The sequence below is a fragment of the Theropithecus gelada genome, chromosome 4 (assembly GCF_003255815.1).
Source record: "Theropithecus gelada isolate Dixy chromosome 4, Tgel_1.0, whole genome shotgun sequence".
Taxonomy (NCBI): domain Eukaryota; kingdom Metazoa; phylum Chordata; class Mammalia; order Primates; family Cercopithecidae; genus Theropithecus; species Theropithecus gelada.
In genome coordinates this window covers 117,469,707-117,492,499 of record NC_037671.1, presented here as the reverse complement: position 1 = coordinate 117,492,499, position 22,793 = coordinate 117,469,707, and the positions used below count along the sequence as shown (strand labels likewise).

The following is a 22,793-nucleotide window of genomic DNA, read 5'->3' as shown; positions in this document are numbered from 1 at the left end:
GCTTCCACAAGAACTCTATAAACCAGGGAATTTCCGTGAAGGGATACTTCCATTAGGACTGATGAAGGACTGTGTGTACTTGCCTTTGTCTAGTTAGCTAAAATTAGCAATATATACATCTCAAAGAGTCACACCACCAAGCTATAAATAATGCTGACATCTTCACCGTCAAAATGAGAAGGTTTTATTTTAATATTCTTCCTTCTGCATTTTCTCACCAGTGTCCAGAATCTTTATGGTTAAATTAGTTGATGGGGGACATGAGCTTCCTGCTATGAGGATCTTAGGCTTTGAGAGCAGCACTTGGAATATTCAGTGGCAGGAAAAGAATTACCCCACATCACAGGAACAGTTCTGCCCTAATGTAGCTGAGTTGTACAAGTGGACGTGCTAATGGTAGGATGGGAGTGCTATCCTCTACCAAGAAGCTGTGAAGGTTTACTTTGCAAACCTGTACAGAGGTAGGGGCAACAGTCTCTGTGGGGCTGCTCTGCTAATGTGGAAAAGTCAGATAGAGTGTTCTCATGGTCATTTTACAGAGTTAGGTTTGTCATCCTGGTCTCAGCAACAGGCTTCTGTCTCCTTACCTACATAGGACGAGCGGCCACCCAATGAGTGGTACTTGTATGTTGGGAAGAAACAAGGAACATGTCTAACGATCTAGTTGAGATCATCATTATAAAAATTTCCTCACACCTGTAATCCCAGCACTGTGGGAGGCCAAGGATCGAGATCGAGGCCAGGATCGAGACCATCCTGGCCAACATGGTGAAACCGCATCTCTACTAAAAATACGAAAAAATTAGCTGGGCATGGTGGCACCTGCCTGTAATCCCAGTTACTCGGGAGGCTGAAGTAGGAGAATCACTGGAATCCGGGAGGCAGAGGTTGCAGTGAGCCAAGATTGCACCACTGCACTCTAGCCTGACAACAGAGTGAGATTCTGTCTCAATAAATAAATAATAAATAAGTAAATAAAATAATAAATAAATAAAAAATTTCCACCCATGTCCATTTTCTTTGGACATAATCTCCAGCTTTGAGACATTCAGAACCTCACAAATGGAGAGAATCTCATTCTTAATTTACCAATTGTGTATTTCCATTTTATCTTGGGGAAAAGTAGAACTGTTTTAAGACAGTAACATAGCCAACCACACTTGTTCTGAAGCCACTATGTTTTGTGTCTTTTATAAGACAGAGATCAAATTGCCCACTACTTTGCAAACTTCCATTAAAGAATCACTCAGTATCAAGTTTAAATAGCCATTATCGGCACCAATAGTTAGAGTCATTACCAATCAGCAAAAAATATTTTAAGGTTATACCTTGTAGGTTCCACAGTAGGGTCTCCGTAGAAAAGAATGATCTTTGGTGGCATTTAAGGATATTGCATTTTATGTATAACATTGTTTAGTAGAGGCAGATTCTCTTTGATTACCTTACTTTATTGAAGAGCTAATGTGATTAGGCTGGTGATGCCTTTTAACTGCCTGAAAGAAAGGAATTATAAATAAATACATTATTGTGATTTTATTATAATTGTTAAATTTGGTTTTCTTTTGAATCTAACTCTTATGGCTTGCATATCTATCGGATTACACGTAAATATAATATAATGATACTCAGTTCCCAGATGCCTCACAAAACACAGTTGCTAGATTTTAGTTCCCACTTCAGGATAGAGAACAGACTACCCACAGAGAGTAGGACAAAAGTAACTTAAGGATTAGACATTGGATGTTCAGGAATGCTTAGAAGAAAGAGCACAAAGTACAGTATTTAAATGTGCCATGGGATTTTATAGAGATCAACCTACTTTGTTTCCTATGAGGAGCGAACATGAAAAAGTAAAATACACTTGTAACTATGAATAGAATAATTTAGATCAAAAATTAACAGCAATTTACTAACCATGTGTAGATTGTTAGATCCAGAAAGGGTTAAAGACAAAGTCATCCTTCTCTTCTAAAATATAGGCTAGCTCTCATCTGTTTGGAATGGTTGGCTTGTCTGGAAGCCAGAGAAGAGACTAGACAGTCTTTTAAGATTCTTTCCAGCCCTGTGATTCTGTGATATATTTGTACAGCTTCTAGCATAATCTGTGTATTGTGTAGTTGAAACATTTCTGATTCCTGTGGTCAAAGTGACCTAGAATATATTTCATTACTTCGTTATTCCAGATTTCTATTAAATTGTAAGGCAGTTTTAAAAACACATGGCAAAGGTAAAGATAAGATAGAAAAAACAAATATATAATATTAATGTGAAAACAAACATAATCACAGTGACCATTACCTCTCTGCAGCCAGTTTGTCTGGCTCTGGCATGCAGAGAGAGAAGCCAGGAAATAAAAGGACAAGAAACCCAGTTTGAAGTTCAACAACATTTAGAGAAACACTTTTTTTGTCCATGTATTGTTTTTATTAAAGTTTCAATGTGCATAAAACAGAAAAAATATTATTTTAATATATATTCAAGAAATAATTTGTGGTATGAATAACTCCTTTTTTGCTAATTTATTAGAGGAACGCAAGGGGAAATGGTTTAGAAGACTAGTGGAAATTTTAGTCAGTTGTTCTCACCTATAAACAGTAGAATTCTGAAAATTTGTTCCCATAGAATCATCATCCTCTAGAGTTAATAACAATTCCGCTTCAGGTGCAGTATGACTTAAACAGGCTCTTGTGGGCTGGCCTGGGACTTTATCCACCTTGCAGAGAGTTTCTTTTATGGGAGAAAATGTGCTCCAAGTTCCAAACTACTGACTTACAAATGAACTTTGGAATAGTATCCATTTCTAAGACTGAATTGTCTATTCCATTTCATTCATACAAAAAGGGACCTCTCTAGGCCACAGTCACATTCACACATGCATTGCTGTCTGGAGGGCAGCCGTGATCACACAAACACACACACACACACACAGAGAGCGCTAAATTTTTAAAATCTATTAAATGCAACAAGACACTGAAGGGATTATTAAAAAGGAAAGGGAGTGTGAAGACACCAAATGTTAGAATGCCTATAAAAATCCCACTACATCTGTCCTTATAGAAATAGAAATACCTTTGAAGTTCATATTTTGGAAGACTCCGCCTCAACAGCACAGCATGGGCGATGGCTGCTGACGAAGCGTTGGACTTTCGCACAGCTCATCGTGCAAACCTGTGATATCATTGCACTGATGCTCTAAAACCAGATTTCAGGGTCTTAAGCTGGCTTAAATTATCTCTTGAAAAATGGAGATTATATACAGCTTTGAGAAATAGGGAAGTTTTTTCCCCAGAAGACGTGGCGCGTGATTGCCAAAAAAACACATAACCATCTTTGGTCAAGATGTGACACCATCTTTCTGAGCATTGCTGTAAATACAATAAAGGTCAACGTACTGCAGGTGTATTACAGCTATGAGAATCCACAATTAATTGCATTCTCTTTAAAGAAAAGCAAAAGTTAACCAGCATATTGAGAAGGCACATAATTCTACTCTTTCTATTTCTGTTGAAACTGAGGATTACGTATTAGATATAGCACCTATTATTTGCTAATTGTTTTCCTTCATTGTTTCGTTGAAATTTTTGGACCTAAAAATATACTACTGAGTGGATATGATTCCCTGTTTTATGGGTGAGACACCTAAGACAATCAGATTGTAACTTTCCAAATACATTATAAAGACTGTCAGTGGCTGTTGGCCTTGAACCTAGGCCTTCCTTAATCCAAAAGCCATTCTCATCATGCAGTGTTTATCTCCTCTGGCTGGACAGCAGAATCTCAGCAGAGCCTTTTAAAACCTAGAGTTGCAATGGCCCTTCTCCTGGAGATTCTGGGGTAGGGCCCAGAAAACTTTTTCTTTAATGAAGTGCCACAAGAGATTTTATGATGCAGCTAGGGTTAAGAAGCTCTGTTGAAATCATCATATCAGCATTGCCCTAGGTATGTTCCTGAGAATCCTAGTCCTCTAAGACATTGAAAGAAAGAAAATATTACGGTTCAATAAATTTGGCAAATGTTGCGTGCCTGGTCCCGAACGAATCAATTCACAATGATTATTTGCATTTTAAAGACTTGGAAAATTAAAAACAAAACTGCAAACAAAACAATTTAACTGGGTTTCACCTAGCGTTTTTGCGGTCTTCGTTGGTCAGGGGACTCTTTATGAGTGTTTGTGACTGATTTGCACTCCGCAGAACTCCAATTCACAGTCTGTGAAATACTAGGCAAGTCCACATCCTCCCACCAGTTGTAACAGTAAAGGCCACTATATCACTATAAACGTCACATCTGTTCTGACTCTCCAACAGCTATTCAAATTATTAAAGCCTTGAAGAGTTATGTAAAGGTGGAGAAGAGAGAGATCTTATGTCCATGTGTCATAGATAGCTTTAGCTTCTTGATCAAAACAATATTTCTTTACAATATTTTAAACTTCCCTCTCCTATTGCTCTTGCCCACTGCAAGTTTCAAGTCTGAATGGTGGCTAGAAATCAATGAGACTTAGGGGGAAACAGAAAACCCAAGTCACCTAAAGAAACCGTGTGAAGTTTGTAAAAGTCTACAGGCTGCAGGGATCCCTAAGGCATGGTTAATCAGACCTCTGTTTAATCAAGAGATGGGCCAGGCATGGTGGCTGACGCTTGTAATCCCAGCACTTTGGGAGGCCGAGGCGGGTGGATCACTTGAGGCCAGGAGTTCAAGACCAGCCTGGCCAATGTGGTGAAACCCTGTCTCTACTAAAGATACAAAAATTAGACAGGCATAGTGGTGCACGCCTGTAATCCCAGCTACTCGGGAGGCTGAGGCAGGCAAATCACTTGAACCCAGGAGGCAGAGGTTGCAGTGAGCTGAGGTTGCACCACTGCACTCCAGCCTGGGCGACAGAACAAGACTCCATCTCAAAAAAAAAAAGAAGGCAGCACACTCATTCATTTTTTAAGCAGATTTCTTTGTTTTTTGTTCTTTTCACTTTGATAAATATTTATTGAGGACCTAGTATTAACATGTGTATTAAGCCTCAGGCAGCCCACTAGATATGAGTACACCCTATTTCTAATCCTCAAGGCAACATTGTTAGGAAAGCATTATCACCCCATTTTAGAAGAGGGAATAAGTGTGTACAGGAATCTGATTAAAATGTGTTGTAAATTAAGAATAATGTGGAAGAATAAGACTTGAAAGCAAACAGGGGTCAAATCCCGAACTTTAAATGCTGGGCTTCAGAGTTGGACCTTTCTTCAGTAGACAGTGGGAAGCTATTAACCCATTTTTGCAGGTTTTTAAAAAAATTTTTGCAATGAGACCTTGGCAATGACCTTTAGCAGTAGGATGTAAATAACTGCCACATGCTTAGCGTTCCAATAATGGAACACAAGGCATACATGGGTTAATAAAACATGGTTCTTAACCGTGATAGGCACCAAAATCTGCTGGGGAGCTTTCTCACAGTATGTGTATTCAGGTCCCACTGCAAAATACAGAGTTAAACTTGTAAAGGCAGAGCCAAAGTTATTTGTATTTTGCAGGGGAAAAACTCCCGAAGAGGTCCTCACACACAGCCCTAGGAGAAATGATTTCACGAAAGCCTTTGATTATTTGAAAGTTTTCCTTTTATTGAAGTGAATCCTTCACCACGCTAGGAAAATCCCGCTGTCACCTGAGACTCTCTCAAGTGCCTGAAGACTCCATGTGTCCCTGAAGTTTTATGAGGTGGTGTCTCCTCATGAGCCTCTCTGTTTATCCCAGGTACCTTTCTCTGGCTTGACACGTTTTGGAAAAACCTCACTTAAAATGACCCTCAGAACTTCCCGACTTTATAGGAGTGGGGACAGTGTCCACAGGCATGAGAGGTGCTCCAGCTGGACCCTAGAGTCAAACCAAAGAGAGGAGCCTGATCCTGTTCCACACCACAGGGATTATGCAGACGTCCAGTCTTGGAACCCTACAGACAGAAACTGAGTCCGCTAATAGAAACTTGGTGGAAAGAAAAGAGAAAAACAAGGAAGAAGCAACAAGGCCTGCAAAAATAAAATAAGTTTTTCGTTTCCTTCCAGTTGCAGCCATGAGATTGATTTTCTCTGTAATTTAGACCCAGGCTCTTTGCCTTGATCATGTCATTGCTCCCCCTGGTGGACTTCTTCTTCATTGCAGGCATGTGTTGCACTGACTGCTTCCCGCAGGCCATCCTGCCTCCTGCTTACAAGGGCCGCTCCATATTGTGGGAAGAGGGAAGGGTCACGGGATCCTCCAGCCATCCTCCCAGCCTCTGAGGTTCAAGGGCCAAGGGTCTTCCTCTGAGCTACTCCTTATTTTGCTTTGATATGTTAAAAACATGTCCTATCTTAAAAATGCTTTGCAAAATTATAAGGCGTCTAGGTGTTCGTGAGTGACACAGAATTCACTTATGAACGACATAGGGTTAGATACCACCTCTGCTGACAAATATTTGCCAAAGAAGTCAGGAGCAAAGTCTGACTGTGTTGGTAGAACTGCAGGTAAAGGTCTTCTGCTGTACCATCCCAGCCAGTCAAGTTGAAAGCAAAAGATTAAGAACTACTTACTGATATGCTGTGATCTGATTTTTTTTCTTTCAGATAGCTTTCATTACATAGTTATCTTTTTTAGTACTTAAAATTAATTTTCTGTTCTTGTTAGGATATACTCAGTTTTCCCACCTAGAACTTTTAAAAAGTATTATCTCTGGCATTCTAAAGCTTTTATTTTTATATTATTTCAAAATGCTTTTCCATCTGTTAGAACTTTCTTTCAAATTTTGAGCACATCACAAGAAGAAAATTTATATTCCATAAACCTTCTTTGTTCTCCAGAGTTTTGTGCTAACCAATCTGTTCCTTCCATTTTGAAAGGTTATGTATAGATCAAATCTCTGTGGGAATGGTGAATAGATTGCAACCAGTAAATAAAAAACAGGGCTTAGGGATTAGAAAGACTTGGATTTCAATCCTGGCTTTACCTCTTTGTGTGGATGAGGCTTTAAGCAACCAATGCAACCTTTCGTGCCTCAGTTTCTTTACCTATACAGTAGGCATAATGATACTTATCCATGGCTGGACGTGGTGGCTCATGCCGTAATCCCAGCGCTTTGGGAGACCAAGGCAGGTGGATCACCTGAGGTCAGTAGTTCAAGATCAGCCTGACCAACATGATGAAACCCTGTCTCTACTAAAAATACAAAAATTAGCTGGGCATGGTGGCGCGTGCCTATAATCTCAGCTACTCGGGAGTCTGGGGCAGGAGAATCACTGGAACCCGAGAGGGGGAGGTTGCGGTGAGCTGAGATCGAGCCACTGCACTCCAGCCTGGGCAGCAGAGTGAGACTTCATCTCAAAATAATAATAAGAATAATAAGAATAATAAGAATAATACTTATCCATGGAGTTCTTGTGAGGATTAAATGACAGCATGTATATAAAGAGCACCTTGGTGCACTCAAAAAATGGGAGTCTGTTTGATGGTGTTATGTCCTGGATGTTATAATGGTAAAACTGTTTGCTCCATGTGACACCAGGATAGTGAACATATGGGTCTGTCTCAGAAAGGCTAAATTCATAGCCTGAGTGCAAGATAATTCTGTCTTCAGTTAACTATACATTTCTTGACTCCAAAAAGGATTTCTAAAGATGATAGCTTCATTTCATAAATATTTGTGGGGTGTATGTTCTGTGCAGGTACCTTGAGTAGGCTTTCTAGGGGATAAAGCCTGCCCCTAACCCTCACAGAATTTACATTCCAGCTCAGACTCAACTCAACTACAGTGTAATGTAGAAAGTGTATGTCCTGAAGAATTTTCAGATACACTGCTATGGAAGGTCACGTTCAAAACCAAGCCCGTTTCCCCCCTTATCTGCAGCGAAATTTGTTTCACCCCAGCATTGCCCATCTCCACGGATGGATACCATCACGTGTTCGGTTGTCCTAGTCAGGAATCTGGGAAAGAAGATCTCTTGGCCACTTGCCCTGCCTCCTTTCCACTGGCAGGTGGTCACCTCCTTAACCCTCCCAGAACCTCCCCATCTGTCTTACTTACATTGACTTAGTTCAGTGGTTCTCACACTCTTGGGCCATACCATCCCTTGGAAGGCTTGGCAAAACACAGACTGCTGGCACCTCTTCCCCCAGAGTTCCTTCTAATTCAGAAGGCCTGGGGCGGAGCCTGAGTATTTGCATTTCTAACAAGTCCCAGGTGATGCTGATGCTGCAGGTCTGGGGACCTCACTGAAAACCACGACCTCAGTTCATGCCGTTGTCATTTGCTGTTGGGATTATTGCCCAGTCTTCCTGGCTGAGCTTCTGTATCTAATCCTCACCCTCCTTCACATTCTCCACCCTGCCCTCAGATCTGGAAAGGAGAATCTTTTCTGGCTGTTGATCACCCACAGAATAAATGTCAGAATTCCTGCTGTGATCTGCAGTGCCCTCCATTACCTGACTCTTACCTGATTCTCTAGTCTCACCTGCTACTTTGCTGATCCCATCTCGGATCACTGAACACCTCCGGCACACTGAACTCCTGCAGTTTCTTGGTGCCGTGTCATTTTATGTTTTGCCTTTTGTATCTGCTCTTCATTATTTGCAATGCCATGAATCCCTTTCTTTCCTGGCTAACTCCTCTAGACCCTTCCAGACTACTCAGGAAAAACTCCTTGGGGAAGCATTACCTCCCCATCTGAAAGTAGAGAGAGGTGCCTCACTTATCTACCATCTACCTCATGGTGGTTATCACATGTTTGTACCTGCCTCTTAGTCCATCTCACCCACAGGACTCTGACAGCTTCCTAACAGCAAGAACCAAATCCATCATCTCTATAGCCATAACCCTGAGCAGTACATTGCCTGACACAGAGGGGAGATCAAAGGATGTTGAATGAAAAGGGCTATCCAGGAAGACTACTTGGAGGAGGTAGATATTTTAACCATAAGTAAATAGTGGTTAGTATTTAGACACACAAGCAGTAGCAGAAGAACATTCTAGAAGAGGGAACTTAAACCTGAGCTTGGACTTAGTCAGGCTTTGGTGTGAGGAAGGAACAATGAGGGCTCTCATTTGGCTGGCCACAGCATGTGTGGTCCTGAGAGCCAGTTGAGGGAAATAGCACAGGTGGAATTCACATGGCTTAACATGCCATTGAATATGGGAGAGTCAGGGAAAGAGCTGGATCAAAGGTGGGAACATGCCAATCACCAGTAACCCGAATTGGACTGTCCAGAGATGGATGAAGCTGGATAAAGAGCAAAGATGGGTGAGGATTAGGTGTGTTTGTGTCCGTGGTGGAGTTTGAGGGCACTGTTAGGACATGTTCTACTATCTTCTTCATGTGTCTTCCCACCCATCTTATTCTGTTCTTACCTCCAGTGCCTAATAAGTGCTTCATGAATGCTGAGTGAATTTATGCCATGGAATCGGAATAAAGGCCAGGAGTGGTCCCACATGAGCCAGGGAGAGGAGAGGTGGTGTCGGTGGTGGTTTTAGGTGGTGCCATTGTCACCCCCGATGCCTCTCCTGCAAATAAGATTTAGGTGAGGGAAGAGGCAGGCTGCTGGCCACGGGGGTAGGACTAGGCGAGAGACCTCAAGCAATAGCAGCAACAAATTCAGAAGATGACTGCTTGTCGCCAGAAACAAGGAAAGTCTTAGAATTTGTGAAGATCAAACCGGCTGAGAGCTGAAACGTACCCTCTGCCTTCACTGTGCTAATACAATAAACATGAGCATTAGTACCTTGATTCTATGTTTAAAGATACGTCCAGAAAGAGTTATACATTGTCACTGCTAATCCGTTTTTTCCTTCTGAAATAGACGGCTTTATGACTATTATGACACTGTTCTCAAAATCTAACTACTACTATTCTTCCATTAAATTTAACACATGGACATGTGTTTAGAGAATATAATATAATGTGGAATACGTGAAAGAAATGTTTTTGCTTCTGACCCGTTCTTCCAGTTTTCTTGTACAGTGCTAGGGGACTTTCTTGTAGGACTCTTCTGTGTGCAGAGAAATATCTGAATAAAATAATCGAGAGATAAAAGCATTAATGGTCTTTACATTAAACATACACACAGTCAAGAGTTATTTTTCCAAGCAGGCACCCTCAGAGATAAATTACCTATGGTTATGTCTCCAAACCAGTAATTCTATTAGTAAATCCATCAAAAATCAAAATTAACAACGTGACCACGCAGGAAGTTTTACTACCAAAAACAAGCACTTGCAGGTGGTGTGTCGAGGATAAACAGTAGATAAAGAGGCAGGATGCAATTTCCTTTTATACTGAGGCTTGAGGACAGACAGACCATTATTCACTCATACCTGCCACTGACTAACAGAAGCACAGGCAGGGTTTATGAACTGCGAGTCGTTTACCTTTAAAATTCAATTTCATTCCTTCAGTCGTTGTGAGCTTGAATATCTAATTACAAGGTTTACGCACTGAGATCCCAGTGTAATCATCTATAAAGCATGTACTAGTTGGAGTTAATTCATTGAACAAATATTTATCGAGCACTTATATATGTGTCAGCCCTGTGTTAGACATGAAGGAACAAGGGGGACTCCGGTGTTCTGTCATGTTTGAGACAGACCTGGAGTTCCAGACTCTTATTTTATTGTTCTTGTTGCTACTGCGGTTAACATGTGAATGACTGGTTTTGTTTCCAGTTTTTCAACTTGAACTGTTTCATAAAACATGAAATGTTGCACTTCTGACATTCATCCAAAGTAGCAAGCTGCAATGTGCTTTTTAAAAATTCCACAGTGTGTTCATTTTGATGGGGCCAATTTGAAAAACCGGGGAAAGAGAAGTTCAGAAAGTTAGGGAGTTATAAGAATGCTTGGAATTTCTAACAGATTTTGCTAAACATTTTCTGTATCATGACATGTTCCAGAAGGCCATAAAAGTTAGTTTACATGAATATAAACTACTTTTTGCCTTGCTGATAACTGCAAATAAATAATTCAGATGACCACCCACCAAAAAACCAAGACGTTTGGGGGTTTATGTGTTTCCTATAAAATGTTCCCTTATAAATTTCATAGTCAAAGAGAACAAGAATGAAGTAGTACCTCATTTTATTCCATTTTTAAATTCTGCAGCACCTGTTTCAATATTTTTGTATATCCCAATAATATCACTACAGAATAAGATAATGACTAACCTCTTTCCTTGATTTGACTTTAAAGGAAGGGGTAGAAGGCATTCTTTTATTTACATTTTAGTACAGCAACACACTGATTTCTCCAGTCAAAATTAATTAATCTGTCACATTGCTTTCATGGTAACAATCAACAAAATGAGACACAGGACTATCAATTTGTACAGCACTGTTTTATTCACTAAGGAGCCTTATGTAAAACTTGATAAATGTTGCACTTATACTGCTGGTCCAGTGGTAATAAGTGGGAATAAAAAGAGCTGGATAAATAACCTTTAACTTAATATGGCTTGGTAAATTAGATCCTACATATGCTAATTTTGTACTTTTTTTAATAGATGGAACTGATTAAAAATATAAGTACTGCCGAACAACCCTATTTATTCACTCGACATGTTCATTTCCTCAACTTCTCAAGGTAAGACATTTTCCAGTTTAATGGTCCTTTCACTTTCTTCTAATGAACAATTACTTTAGAAATCTACCCTTATTTACAAGGTAGTACAATTGCCCTTGAAAAGACATTTTTAATCCATTTATTTTTGCTATGGAGGGATTGAAATTTGAAATATTTGAACAGAAACTTCATCTCTTCCTAGACTACTGTCTTAAATCTTATAAAAACTTGAAATTATTTTTTAATGAGAAGCCATTTGACCTAATAGCTCTTTTTAAAAAAAGGAATCAGATTTTGTATTGAAACAAATAAGAAGACAGGAGATGGGTATTTTAGCATAAATATTTTATTACACATTTTTGTACAATTTGAACCTGCACAGAACTCTGGGAATAATTCAGTGCTAGAGTAATGAGTATTTTCTAGGATCCAAAGTACCAGCCTCTGTCTATCTTTTTAATACAGTTATGTGCCACATCATGACATTTTGGTCAATGACAGACCTCATATACATATTAATCCATAAGATTATAGTATGGTATTTTTACTGTATCGTTTCTATGTTTAGATACACATATGTTTACTATTGTGTCACAGTTGCCTCCAGTGTTCAGTATAGTCACATGCTGTCCAGGTTTGTAGCCCAGAAGCAATAGGCCGTACTGTGCAACATAGATGTGCAGCAGGCTGTGCCATCGAGGTTTGTGTATGTACTCTAAGATGCTTGCACAACCACGAATCGCCTAATGATGCATTTCTCAGAATGTACCCCTGACATTAAGCAACGCATGACTGTAAACCATTTGATTTTCTAAGCCTCGCATGTTTGATGCTGGGGAGGTTTTTAAAATTCTGGTTTTTGTTTCCAGCGGCTGTGGTCTTCTAATAACAATGCAGATCTTCAAATTCAGGTTTTTAGATTCCCTATTTGTTAAATTACTAGCTTCAAGTTCTGAGTGTCCTTTTCCCCAGTGGTTCATTAGCATAGGTTGACTGTCACTGTGCCTCACTCCTGAGCTGATGGCCCTTAGTGTTTTACTCTCCCTGTGCTGGCCCAAATCTGCACTCACAGCTACTATCTAATGGCTGACAGATCACTGGATCCAGAGGCAGATCTGCTGGGGACCAGCCTGGGAACCTCTGGGCCTCCCTGGTCAGCCATCTGACGGGCACTTCTGTCATCTTAACAGTGCCTTGCAGGTCCACACGAGAGCACCAAAGGAACCGGGGCAGCAGGCGACATCTGCTGGTTAGTGCTGACCTAGTGGCTCCTGCAGGCCAGGCACCCAGGGAGCTGGCTCCGGAGGAGCTGTTGCCCTGGTCCAGGGTGCCTGACAACCCACCTGGCTGGAAGAAGATTTCAGCCCTCCAAGGACTTCCCTGCTGTGCAGCAGGTCCTGTGCAAATTAAGTGCAAAGAATGAGATTCAGTAAAGCAAGCTATTAAGCAGAGAAAAGGAGTTGCTGCCTTATCTTTAAAAGCAAGTGTTCCCTGAAGTTTCCTGGGCCTTCCTGATAACCAGAGTTCTTGGGATGGTAACAGGACTCCTGCAGATTTTCCGCAGTGACCCAGGGCCAGGTGCTGGGCAGCTAGGAGTGTGTTTTCAACCATATTTATAAAATGGCTTGTTACTGGATTATCCAGGGTATGTGCCCTGACTCTTAATTCCAGAAGGCCACAAGCATATTATTAGACATGATTAGATAACAAGGCTTATTAGCTCTTTCAGGCATTGTGTTTTATGCCTTGCAAAGAGAAAAGCACTGCTTCCCTGATCCTTGCTGTTCTACCGCGTTTCCTTCTAAGTCACCCCTGACATCCTTAAACCTCGTTCATGAACACTTCTTGCTTCATAGGTCAAATCTTTACAACCAAACAGATTGCAGCGCAACAAGTTTTAAGTATGTATCTCTGAACAGTGTAAAACACAAATTAGAAGCCATGGCCAGTATTTTAATTGGGTCAGCAGAGCATAACATGGTAGCCATATTCTGTTATGGCTTCTACCATCAAACACATGTACAGGAGTTTAGTCTTCATTGCTTTAATTCTGAAAGGAAAAAAAAAATGATAAGTGCTTTTTAGAAGACACCATGTCTACAGAAAACGGTGCTGGCCTGGCCGTCAGGACCTCTGGTGTCAGAACTGGCCTCCCCACTGGTCATGATTCTTGGCAAGCCATTCAACCTCTTAGAGGTCTCTGTTTTTCTGTTTTTCTATCTGTAAAACAAGGATAGTTCTCAGTCATCCCTACCATATAGGGATGCTCTGAACTGTGAAGGAAAGGCCTTCTGAGAGAAGGCCGCTGTATTGGTCCATTTTCATGCTGCTGATATCCAAGACTGGGAAGAAAAATAGGTTTAATTGGACTTACAGTTCCACGTGGCTGGGGAGGCCTCAAAATCATGGCAGGAATCGAAAGGCACTTCTTACATGGTGGCGGCAAGAGAAAATGAGGAAGATGCAAAAGCAGAAATCCCTGATAAAACCATCATATCTTGTGAGACTTATTCACTACCATGAGAACAGTATTGGGGAAACCACCCCATGACTCAAATTATCTCCCATCAGGTACCTCCCACAACACGTGGGAATTACATATGTACAATTCAAGATGAGATTTGGGTGGGGACACAGAGCCAAAACATATCACATGCTATATACATTCAGAGTGGCACTTAAAAAGGCCATTCTATAGACGTCTCAGGCTGAGCCCACTGCCCAACTCCTGACTCAGTTTCTATGGAGATACCTTGAGGGCTGGGCTGGGCTCTGCTTCTCCTCCCTCAGTTCCATTTTACTCAATTAAACACATATCTAAGGATTACCTTCTCTCTTCTATACACGACATGAGAACTGGGGCTTCTGCAGTCAACATTAAATGTTTTTTTTGCCTTTGGGAGACTCTAAGTTCTTCCATTAAAGTGTGATGGATGTAAGGAGAGGGTGGTCACAGGGCTTCCCCTAGAGGAGGAACCTCCTGTGGGACCAGGACTCTGGGAGGGCGTTTCTGCAGGGAGGTGAGGGATGGGTCAGCTTTAGACAAGTGAAGGGGGAAGGCATTCCCAGCACAGCCACCAGCAGAAGAGTGGCGCCGAGGGGAACTGAAAGGGATGCAGTGCAGACCAGGATGGACACGACTGGGCTGGAACAGCAGTCAAGAGTTTTAAGCAGAAACAACAAGAGACTACCTGACCAGCTTTGCTGCTTTCAATAAAAAGCCAAAACTGACTCCCCAAGAGCAACCTCCTCGTCTCTTTACACCCACATACCAGGGCCTGGGCCCTTAGCTACCAGACTTCCATAAAAAGGAAGAGAATGATCAGTTGAACTTCAATATATGACAAGACTATGATTGTTCCACACATGGAACATGGGACATTAAAAATCAGCTTTTCCTTGTTTAAGGGAATAGCTTTCTTTAAGGAAAATTTCTGTGTCAATATGCAATTGACAAGAGGAAAACAACTAAGTTGGAACTTGTTAAGAGGACTTTGACATTACTTTTTTTTTTTTTTTTTTTTTTAGATGGAGTCTTACTCTGTCACCCAGGCTGGAGTGCAGTGGTGCAATCTCAGCTCACTGTAACCTCAGTTCAAGCGATTCTCCTGCCTCAGCCTCTCAAGTAGCTGGAATTACAGGCATGCACCACCATACCTGGCTAATTTTTCTATTTGTAGTGGAGACAAGGTTTCACCATATTGGCCAGGCTGGCCTCAAACTCATGGCCTCAAGTGATTTGCCCACCTCAGCCTCCCAAGTGCTGGGATTACAGGCGTGAGCCACCGTGCGCAGCCAAGGACATTAACATACTTTAAAAAATAAGTTTTAGATGTATTTTGAATAATAAGTTATAAAGATAATGAAGCTGATCTTAAGAAACCTACCCTTATAACTGCTGACAGACGTATTGCTTGTTTCAGGATAATGAGGTTCCCACGAGAAGAACTGATACTGCAACCTAATATTCTTTGTTGATATTTCCAATCCTCTGCACATCGTTAACATGCCACACAATACTTGCTGGCAAGCGGACTGTAAGAATGAAAGTCAGGCCTCCCTCCCCACTTTTTTTTGCACACAAATGGTCAGAAGTTTTGAAGAGTATGGCATTATACCATAGGTAATTGCCCTTTCTTTTTTTATTCCATTAACCATGGCATTTTTACCTTCAAATTTAGACACTCTTGAGTCATGTAAAATACTATCCTGTGAGCATTTGGTGTTTCTATAGCTGACCTACTTCGTTTTTTTCACCATCTAGGCTTCTTGTCCTGTTTCTTCTTTTTCCGTTTTTAGAGTGAGAAGGAACCATATCTAGCTTTATTAATCCAAAGATGGGAAGTAATTGGTTCAGACCAATCAGGTGTTTTGCCTCAGGGAAGGATTCCTGCCTGGGACGTGTGCACAGCGAGCTCAGCAGAGATCTCAGGCTTCGGTGAGGATTCCTGAGTTGCACACTGGACTGCTTTTTCACACAGTCGTGGAACTCCCTGGAAATTCCAGCCAGACAAATATTTTTCACCTGGACTGTCTGGAGAATTGAGTCAAAACTACGTTGGCCTAAAATATGCTTCTCTTTGCTAGGATGTTTAAGTAGGATTTTTAATATTTGCATACTATGGTTTCACGTATCTTTCTCCAGTTTTCAGAGTAACTTTAGGAAACAATTTCTGAAAAAGATATCAACTTTCCAACATTAACGACATCCTTCCAAATCTATCTTAGATCCACACACTAGAAAGCCTTGTGAGAGACTACAATTCACATTTGTCTGTCCCCTGCCCTCAATTTTATTTGTTTTCTAAGCTTTTATTTTTGGGGGGGTATAAATATTTCTGCAATCTACAATGCCCCTCACTCTTCCAAATGTGCTTTTGCAGGGAAGCCCTTAAGAAGTTTTACCTCAGAGCCCAATGCTATCAAAATAGTCCAAATGCATTATAAGAGACATCAATATGCTAAATAATTTCAAACCACCACTTCTCTTATCCTTCTTCCATGTCATTCTTGCTTTCTTTCCCATGATCCCCTCACCTTCCTTTGCTTCCATCTCTCATGTATCTCAGATGGTGGCTCCGGTGCCAATAGTAACTTGCAAAAACAAACAAAAATGTGAAAATTAGTCAATCACCAGAAAAGCAGTGGGGTGTGATGTACGTGGGGGTGCGTTCTGGACACCTTTTCTCATCTCTGCAAGTGAAGTCTCAATTACTGATGTGAACAGTGTTTCTTGTATCAACTTTTGTGAACAAACTCTGCCCTCTGATGGCATTATTTAACAAAACAAATCAGACTTCGCCAATTGCACAAGTCAATTTGGTTTTCACATCTTATTTGTAAATGTTGACTTTTTTATTCTTCTTAGCCAAGTGATCCATCTCAATTCTGTGCCCTTCAAATCTCTTACCATTTGACAGACACTGCAAACTCTGAAGAAAACACCAAAGTAAAAATCAGTATTAGCAGTTAACACTGTCTCTGCCTCCTTAAACACGGCGCAAAAGTTCCACTTACAAGTGCAAGTTTTCTCTGGGTTTTCCCTATGTGAACCCTGGCTGGGCTCGTCTTCCTACATTGGCAGTTTCTTCCTCTATTTCTGCCTTTCCCTCTATGGGGAGTGGATCTCTGCTGCTGCATGGGCCACCAGCTGTGTTGGCCCATCAGCGACGAGTATAATCTGGACTTTCCCTCAGCCCACCTCATTTCCTGATTATTTCCTACTGTTTATTTCATGCCTTGTCAATTCATCTTCCTCTCTGAGCAGGAGCCCTGACCCAACCACCCACCTCCTTCCCCATTTGTCTCATCTTCTCACAGCAAATGTTTCCATCTCTCTTGCCTTAGGACAGACCGGAGAGCAAAGCACAACTGTCTCTTCTGCTTGTGTTTTGTGATGGGCAGTGGCGGGCAGGGGGGAGGTCTAGTCCTGGGCAGAGGAGATGGAAGTGCCCACTACAGGGGGTATGAAGACAGAGGCCAGACCGCCCCACCATGCTGGCCCCCACTGGACGTTCAGGGACTCTTGTTACTGCAACGGGCTCCAGCAAAGGGCCCTTTAACAGCCATCTTGGCTGGGCACAGTGGCTCATACCTGTAATCCCAGCACTTTGGGAGGCCAAGGCAGGCAGATCACTTGAGGTCAAGAGTTCGAGACCAGCCTGGCCAACATGGTGAAACCCCATCTCTACTAAAAATACAAAAATTAGCCAGGCATGGTGATGGGTGCCTATAATCCCAGCTACTTGGGAGACTGTGGCTGGAGAATCACTTGAACCCAGGAGGCAGATGATGCAGTGAGCTGAGATCACACCATTGCACTCCAGCCTGAGCAACAAGAGCAAAACTCTGTCTCAAAAATAAACAGCCAGCTCTACCCCTCTCCACCTCAGCCACTCCTCACTCTGCCCCTGAAAGGTCCTGTTCTTTTCCATGATGGCCTTTCTCTCACTTCAAAGTGTCTTCCTCCCTCACTGACAAGGATCAAAGCCCTGGGCCTCTGGCCTATGGTACTTTTCACCCTTTAAGGTAGATAGCAGCACAAAGGTACCCTCTACTTCCAGGTCAGAGGCTAAAAAGGAGGTAGGCTTTTGGCAGAATGGTGGCTACCAGGGGTGGGGAAAGCAGAAAAAGAGATTTTTATGTTCAATGGGCAGAGTTTCCATTTGTGAACATGAAAACGTTGTGGAGATAGGTGGTGGTGATGACTTCACAATAATGTAAATGTCTTAATACTACTGAATTATATACTTTAAAATGATGAAAAGGGCAAATATATATATTACATATACATATTATTTTTTACTAGAATTTCTTAAAAGAACAGAATATACTTTCAAAAACTGATTGCAATCACAGTAATCTCTACTGTAATTGGAGTACAAAACAGTCTTAATTCTCAAGGATAATTCTGGTCTTAAGTATTGATTTAATATGTGCAATAATTATTATCTCAGGAAGAATGCCTTTTAAATTTTGATGAAAATATACCTAAAATTTTTACTAGTGCTTTGTGTAGCTATTGAAGAGGTGACTAATATTATCGATGGGTTGATGAATTGATTGAGGTAGCAGTGTGAGACAGATGCTGATGAAAATGCTCAGAATGATGTGTTTGGAAATGCCTCTCAGAATGAGAACCATGCAGTTATGGTTCCTAGAGAATTATGCCCTGCTACAGATCTTCATCTTCTCATCAAAAAAATAAGTAAAATTTTAAAACTATGACACATTTGCAGAGTCCGAAGGAAGCCCAGAGGAGTGATTACAGAGTCGGTGAATAGGATCTGTGAACAAATGTCGAAGAAATTGGTATTGCCTGCTATTTTAGGACGGCTTAAAAGAGCTTCATAGATGCAGGAGTAATTGTGGTGACTGAAGGACAAAAGATTGTGTTGTTGAACAAAAAACAAAATATGGCCTGACTCTTCTACTCTCTAGTGTATGCACTACTTAGAACCTGTGATCAGCCGTAGTCACCACAAATTTTTAGAGCTCCATAAAGATCAAATTAGAGCTGTAGATTATAAAATGAAGGGCAATAAGTCTTAAGATAAAAGCCAAAGGAATTTTTGAAGGAAACAATAAAAAGTTAAAGGAATTAAAATTGAAGTTGAAAAGGCTAAGCGTTGTAAAAGCATAGGAGACGCAAATTCTTTGTGTCAAATGGTTCAAACAAAAGGAAATGTGCATAAAAGGAAAATTTTAAATATTGGCTGGGTGTAAGAAAGACTTTTCAACTGACAAAGTAGACTTCACAGGGAGGTTGTGGAATCTTCTCTTAAGGCTTTTAAAAATCAGGCAGGGTTTTTCACTGTATGGGATGGTAGGGTACAAACCATTCTCACCCCCAGAATGAAATCATGAGTGAGCAAAAGGTTCAGGTGACCCAGGGACTTTATAAATGGTAGCCAGGAATTCTGACCAGAGTTTTAAAATACTGAGAGGAGAAACTGATGCTGAAAGAAGATGGCATGAGGGTAGGGAAATTTGCTTCCCTGCTCAGGCACTAGGACATGTGCTATGCTATGGTCCCTGGTGGTAGCATGGTGGTATTCTGGCCTCTTCTGTATAACTGACATGTCACCCCAGATTTTCCCAATTTGGCAGAAGCTGTGTGTACAGAGGGCTGGCAGCCTGCAACCATTATTGCCTTCTGCAAAGGGGGAGATATATACCAGACACCTCTTTCTCATAGTTAGAAACTTCTAGAGAGAGTCTACTATATTATCTGATACTTGACAATACATTCTTAAGCCATCTAAAACTTCCATTTTGGAAAATTATTCTGGAAATCTTGCATTGGGTTGCAGCATGCAAACAAGAGCAAGTCATCCATGCTCATCAAGACTTGCCAGTCCTTACTTCTCTCACCATTGATCAAAGATGGCAGTGGTGAGGCTGAGAGCCATCTCCTGATGGGACACTGTGCATGGATTCATATGATTGGGCAGTTCTGCTAACTAGCACTAGCAATCATTCTTCACATGAACATAGAAGAACAGTTGAGGTTTTTAAAAGCGTGAAGCAGTTTTGAGGGTCTAATTATGTGTGTATTTGGTATGCAAGCCTTGTCTTCCTAGTCCCTAGCTTTATTACTTTAGTTACTGTTTATCATAGATATGAAACCCAATTTAATTTTAAAAGGGGGATAAATCTGGAGTGTGTACAGTAGTTAGCCGGTGGTTGGCACAGCTAGCTCCTGGGACTCCAGTGAGTTGTTCATCCAGTTACATGAATGTGTATTTCTGAGAACTAACAAGATTCACACTGCAAGGCTAATCTTATCCGTGAGCAGTGTGTGTTCCAATGTGGTAGTATTTAAGGGCTCCAGGGTATCATTCATGTGTCCTGGTGCCTGAAATTCCACTATCTCAGAGTTGTTCCTTTGGATTCTTCTCTCTGAAGATTCTTTTTTAAAATGCAGATAAACCAAGAGCAACATTATATGAATTCATACACAGAAAAGGATGGGTGGCTTGTTATGCCTTTCCTCTGACAATAGAGTCCCATGATATGAGAAGAAACATTAACAACTGAGAGGCACACACTCAGATGTTCATTTCTTAATTTGGTCATCATTTGTTAAGCACCTACTGTGTGCCACACACTGAGCTACAGGGTGTCGTTCCTGGCTGCAGGAGGCCCACAGTGTGATGGGAGAGGCACACATTTCCACACAGTGCAGGAGAGAGGGCCCGGGGCACAGAAGAGGGAGGCATGGACCCTGGGTTGGGCATTAATTGCCGAAGGATGTGATGTGACTCCAAGCTGGGTTTTGAAAGGTGAATGGAGTCTGCTAGCTCCTGGAGAGAGGCAGAAGCGGGGTCCTGTCAGTTTGTTTTCTCTTAGAGTTCTTTCTGACCCCTGAGAGAATGTCCAGGCACGTTCCTCAGAATGTCACAAGGTCATAGGGCTAGAGAACCCTGCAGGCCCCTCAGGAGGTCACCAGAGCATGATCTCTGCCCAGAGACTGGGGCAGTCTCCCCAGACTCCTCAAGGCTACTGCTTTCAAGCAGTTCAAAGAGAAAAAGAAGGAATTGTTAAGACAAATCCAGCCAATCTCATCACTTTCCCTCAGGAAGACCTTGTTCTTCGGCCAAGATTTAGTGGATTCATCTAATCCTTTCATGGAAGGAATTAAAATGGAACACCTGGCTATTTGCTTTATTTTTATCTGAAGCCGCTTGCCATCACTTGAGGATAATTATGTTGAATATTGTTTTATTCTTGATATCCCACACAAAATTTCCTCAACTCCAGAAATCACTTTTCCATAATTAAGAGCATAGATTCTAGAGCCAGATTGCCTGGACCCATATCCTAGTTCAGCTACAAGTTATGAACCTTATTCCTGCCTCAGTTTCCCCAAGTGTAAATGAGGATAATTATTTTTTCTACTCTATTGATGTGTTATGGGGCTTCAGCAAGCTGGTTGCATGAGGTATTTAGAACAAGATGAATAGAGAGTGCTCAGTGAAGACTGGCTGTTATTCACTCACTCACTGCAGAGCACCTGACCCAGAACTGTTTGAATTACAATGTAGAGGAAGGGCCATCTCACTCAGCAAGGCAGTCAGAACCTACCAATCAACTGAAACATTCACCAAGGGCCAACTGTGTCCCCATGGGTTCTGTTCTAGCCATTGGAAATACTAAATCCAATACAGAGTGGCCCCCATCCTCGAGAAACCTACAGCCTAGTGAGAAAACTGGACACCATCTCTTCCTTAACATGCACAATGGTGTGGTTTGTACCGTGCTATACTATGAAATGTCCTCACAGCCCCTCAACAGGTACCTGGAACAGGTATCATCCTCCCCACTTCCTGCATGATAATAAAATGCCTATCAGGAAACCCTGTTTGCTTATTACGTGTCATTGGCACCTTTGCATAGGAGATCATCTTTCAGTAAGTTAACCTAGAGGGGAGGGGAGATGTCTACGTAGGCCCTGTTTTCCTCCTGCAGTGATGGGTTGTAACGAACTCAATGTTTGTGTTAGGTTTGGAGGAGACCAGCCTGTCTACATCAACATCATTAGAGACCCCGTCAACCGGTTCTTATCTAACTATTTTTTCCGTCGCTTTGGAGACTGGAGAGGGGAACAGAATCACATGATCCGCACCCCCAGCATGAGGCAGGAGGAGCGCTACCTGGTAAGTCAGTCCTGTTGCATGCAAAAGGTGGTCTCCCCACTGCCTGGGGAGTGGCCCCTCCACCAGGGAAGGCTCACTCTTCCCTTCCCAGGCCTTGCCCTTGGCGCCTTCATGGAGCATGGGGCAGAGAGGGTGCTTCCGCAGGAAGGAGGTCTTGGCGAGAGAAACTGGTTCCGGGTGACCCAGATCTTAATGAACATTTCCTCAAATGATCTTCTGATGTTGCTTTGCTCAGTTGTCTTTAGTGCTAGATTTTGGGTCCCAGAGCGGAAACAGTCTTTTCTAAGGAGTCCTGACTAGCACTGTCGTGCTTAAGAACAACAAAGGTGTTGGGGGGTGTCTGTTAGAGGGCGGCAGAGCCCTTTCTCATCCCTCAGCCCATTCAGTTCCCATGACCACTCTGGGAGGGAGGGAGTGTTTTCAGATGAGGACCCTGAGATTCCAAAGGTTGTGGGATTTGCCAGTCACCTCTCAGGTAAGGGCACAACTGCGACCGACTGTTTCCGGGTTTCCTGCCTTCACAGTCTGGGTTCTTTCCACCACAGCGCGATAGAACCCTGTCATTG

At 41.9% G+C, this 22,793-nt stretch overlaps 1 protein-coding gene and 1 long non-coding RNA gene across 2 annotated transcripts in view; one reads left to right on the top strand and one right to left on the bottom strand.

Annotated features, from left to right (window-relative positions):
- The window catches only part of UST (uronyl 2-sulfotransferase), a 316,689-nt gene that overhangs the window by 182,331 nt on the left and 111,565 nt on the right, over positions 1 to 22,793 (top strand). Inside the window, exons 4-5 of the mRNA XM_025384091.1 lie at positions 11,511 to 11,590; positions 22,074 to 22,227. Of these exons, the coding sequence (XP_025239876.1) occupies positions 11,511 to 11,590; positions 22,074 to 22,227 (234 nt within the window). The remainder of the gene's footprint in view (positions 1 to 11,510; positions 11,591 to 22,073; positions 22,228 to 22,793) is intronic.
- Positions 11,905 to 22,353, bottom strand: LOC112623553. The gene is made up of 3 exons (XR_003119163.1): positions 22,225 to 22,353; positions 16,607 to 16,663; positions 11,905 to 13,789 (listed from the first exon to the last, which is right to left on the bottom strand). It is a non-coding gene; the product is annotated as an uncharacterized LOC112623553 (long non-coding RNA).